General features: G+C 34.6%; 1 protein-coding gene across 1 annotated transcript; it reads left to right on the top strand.

Moving 5' to 3' along the window:
* Positions 1-574: 574 nt before the first annotated feature.
* Positions 575-2,614, top strand: LOC107778333 (AAA-ATPase At2g46620-like). Its single transcript, XM_016598570.2, has one exon. It carries the CDS (start codon positions 822-824, stop codon positions 2,319-2,321), a length of 1,500 nt encoding a protein of 499 aa, XP_016454056.1. The 5' UTR covers positions 575-821; the 3' UTR covers positions 2,322-2,614.
* Positions 2,615-2,830: the final 216 nt, after the last annotated feature.

The following is a 2,830-nucleotide window of genomic DNA, read 5'->3' as shown; positions in this document are numbered from 1 at the left end:
TTAATTAGTGAAATATGTTTTTTTTTATCTTACATGTAACAATAAAAAATAAAAAATAATTTTTGGATAATTTTTATTTATAACAATCAAAAAATAGTTAAACATCAAATGTTGTTATAGGTGTATTACACCCATTCACTATAAAAGCTATAAAATATCGAAACAAGCGATGATCTTATAGAGATATTTAACTGTATATACAAAGAATCCTTTGGTATAAAACACAGAGGGAAATATGTGTACTTACAATTTAAATTATTTTTGTAGGATCATGATCATAAATTGATTCATAACAGTAGGTAATTCTTTATATTAAGCTTAACTAATATAAATAGCATTGATAGTGTAAAAATTCTTACATTATTAGCATTGATAATATAAAAAATTTTACATTGTTATTAGTGATAGTGTAAAATTTCTTATACTATATAACCAAAACTCAATAAAGAATACTATCATGTGTTGACGGCTGAATCTCCCAAAAACGAATGTATAGTCAGATAAAGACGCGGGGCTACTGAAAAATTAGAAAAGTATAAGACAGACAAAATACATGTTCCTAATTTGACCAATTAAGCCTACCCATGCTTTGAAAAGAATAAGAAAAATAGCAAATGATCGATATGCCGGCTTTTAGCCATCTCCTAACTTCAAACCAAATAAAAAACCTAAGCTATTTAAAAAGACTCCAACTTTTCATTATTCAACATGCCCATCCCTTCATACTCTACTACTAAATTCTTTATACTTGTGTTTCCTCTCCATCATTATTCATTAATCCCACTACTGTTTATAATAATTGATTCATTTCATCATTAATCATGTTTCTCTATTTGTTAGGAATCATCCCTCTGTGTTTCTTTCTAAAGTTTGCATCAAAAACCTCCCTACTTGACATCCTCAAGAAATGGTTGAGGTTATTAGAAGAAAAATGCTGTGTGTACCAGTACTACAAGGTCCCTCAATTCAACGACAACATGCAAGAAAACCAACTCTATCGACAAATTAGCACGTATCTGAATTCTTTACCCTGTCTTGAAGATTCTAATTTCATCAACCTTTTCTCGGGATACAAATCGAATGAAATCAACCTCCTTCTCGACGACTCCAATCAGAACATCATCGTAGTAGACAATTTCCTCGGCGCCAGAGTTTGTTGGATCAACGAAAAGGATGATAAAACCGGTCTGAATTCATTTGTTCTGAAGATAAGGAAGAAGGATAAACGTCGACTCCTTCGTCCTTATCTTCAACACATTCACACAAAGTTTGATGAAATCGAGCAGAGGGGAAATGAAGTGATGATGAGATTATTCATCAACATAAACAGACGGTGGATATCGGTGCCTTTTACTCATCCGGCAACATTTGACACGGTCGTAATGGAACAGGATCTCAAGAACAAAGTCAAAGCCGATTTGGACACGTTCCTAAAGTCAAAACAGCATTATACTCGTATCGGTAGAATTTGGAAACGGAATTATTTACTGTATGGACCTTCTGGTACAGGAAAATCAACCTTCATTGCTGCAATGGCAAATTTCCTAAGCTACGACGTGTACGAGATTAATTTATCAAAAGTATCTAACAATTCGGATCTGAAGTTACTGCTGTTACAGACCATGAACAAGTCGTTGATTGTCATCGAAGATCTCGATATTTACCTATCATATTCATGTGACAAATCAGCGGCTCTTACTTGGTCGTCCGCAATTCTCAATTTCATGGACGGAATATTTTCGTGTTGTGGGGACGAGCGAGTTATGATATTCACGATGAACAACAAAGATCAGATTGATCAGACGGTTCTAAGGCCCGGAAGAATTGATTTTCACATGCATTTTCCTTTATGTGATTTCAATGCTTTTAAAAGTCTAGCTACTAGTCATTTGGGTTTGAAAGATCACAAGCTTTTCCCACAACTAGAGGAGGTTTTCCAAAACGGGTCGGTTTTGAGTCATGCTGAGATCAGTGAAATCATGATTTCGAACCGAAGTTCGCCGAGTCGGGCGTTGAAGTTGGTGATTTCAGCTCATCAGAGTCATACTAAGCTCCTCCCGTCCACAACATCTGATAAAATTAAAACGATACAGACTAATATTGAGGCCAACGTGGCAACTAAGCCTCCACTATGGTTAAGCAAATCTAGATCGGTTCGACCAGTGGAGGAATCGGCTGTGTTTCCACAAGGTTTACGCAAATCTCAATCGGTTCGACCCGTGAATGAATTGGGTACATTTGGCAAGGAAAGTGTGAACGAGCTTAGTAACTTCTATGGACTTATAAGGATAAGGAGTAGCAGAGGTGGATCTAGAATTTGAGGCTTAATGGGTAATTTCAGCCACCTTTATTGATTATGAACATGTGTTTGTTTGTTCAAATAGGTAACATGAATTTTACGTTTAGGGCTCCAACAATTAGTGGACCCTTTGTTAGATAATCGTTAGTTTCTTTAGTGTTTCAATAGTCAAAGTAAATTTAGAGTTAGACGTTCACGTGAGTTGATGTATATAGGATTCATTATTATCCTATTATTTGATTCAAGTTTAGAAACTTACTGATGGCTTTATCTGATGATGTTTTCTCCTTTTTGCAAAGCGAGTGAACTTAATCACCTTTTTGAAGCAATAAATTAATACTTCAATAATAATGTTAATTCATTTATTTTGCATCACTTAATATGCATAAGAAGTAAAAGTCTAGCCCTCCTGATCCAATATATAGACTTTCGGAGCCCTTTATTTAGTAATTTGAGAAGGTACACGTCAAGAATATAATTTAGCATTGACAAATTAAACTAGCTGAGTTGTTAGCATCTTTAACTATTACT

Source organism: Nicotiana tabacum, chromosome 21, assembly GCF_000715075.1.
Source record: "Nicotiana tabacum cultivar K326 chromosome 21, ASM71507v2, whole genome shotgun sequence".
Taxonomy (NCBI): domain Eukaryota; kingdom Viridiplantae; phylum Streptophyta; class Magnoliopsida; order Solanales; family Solanaceae; genus Nicotiana; species Nicotiana tabacum.
The sequence above is the reverse complement of the archived record's forward strand: the minus strand, read 5'-3'. Positions and strand labels throughout refer to the sequence as shown.

What these genes read in the sequence shown, in the direction of transcription:
- LOC107778333 (XM_016598570.2), top strand. Translation starts at nt 822, where the DNA reads ATGTTTCTCTATTTGTTAGGAATCATCCCTCTGTGTTTCTTTCTAAAG.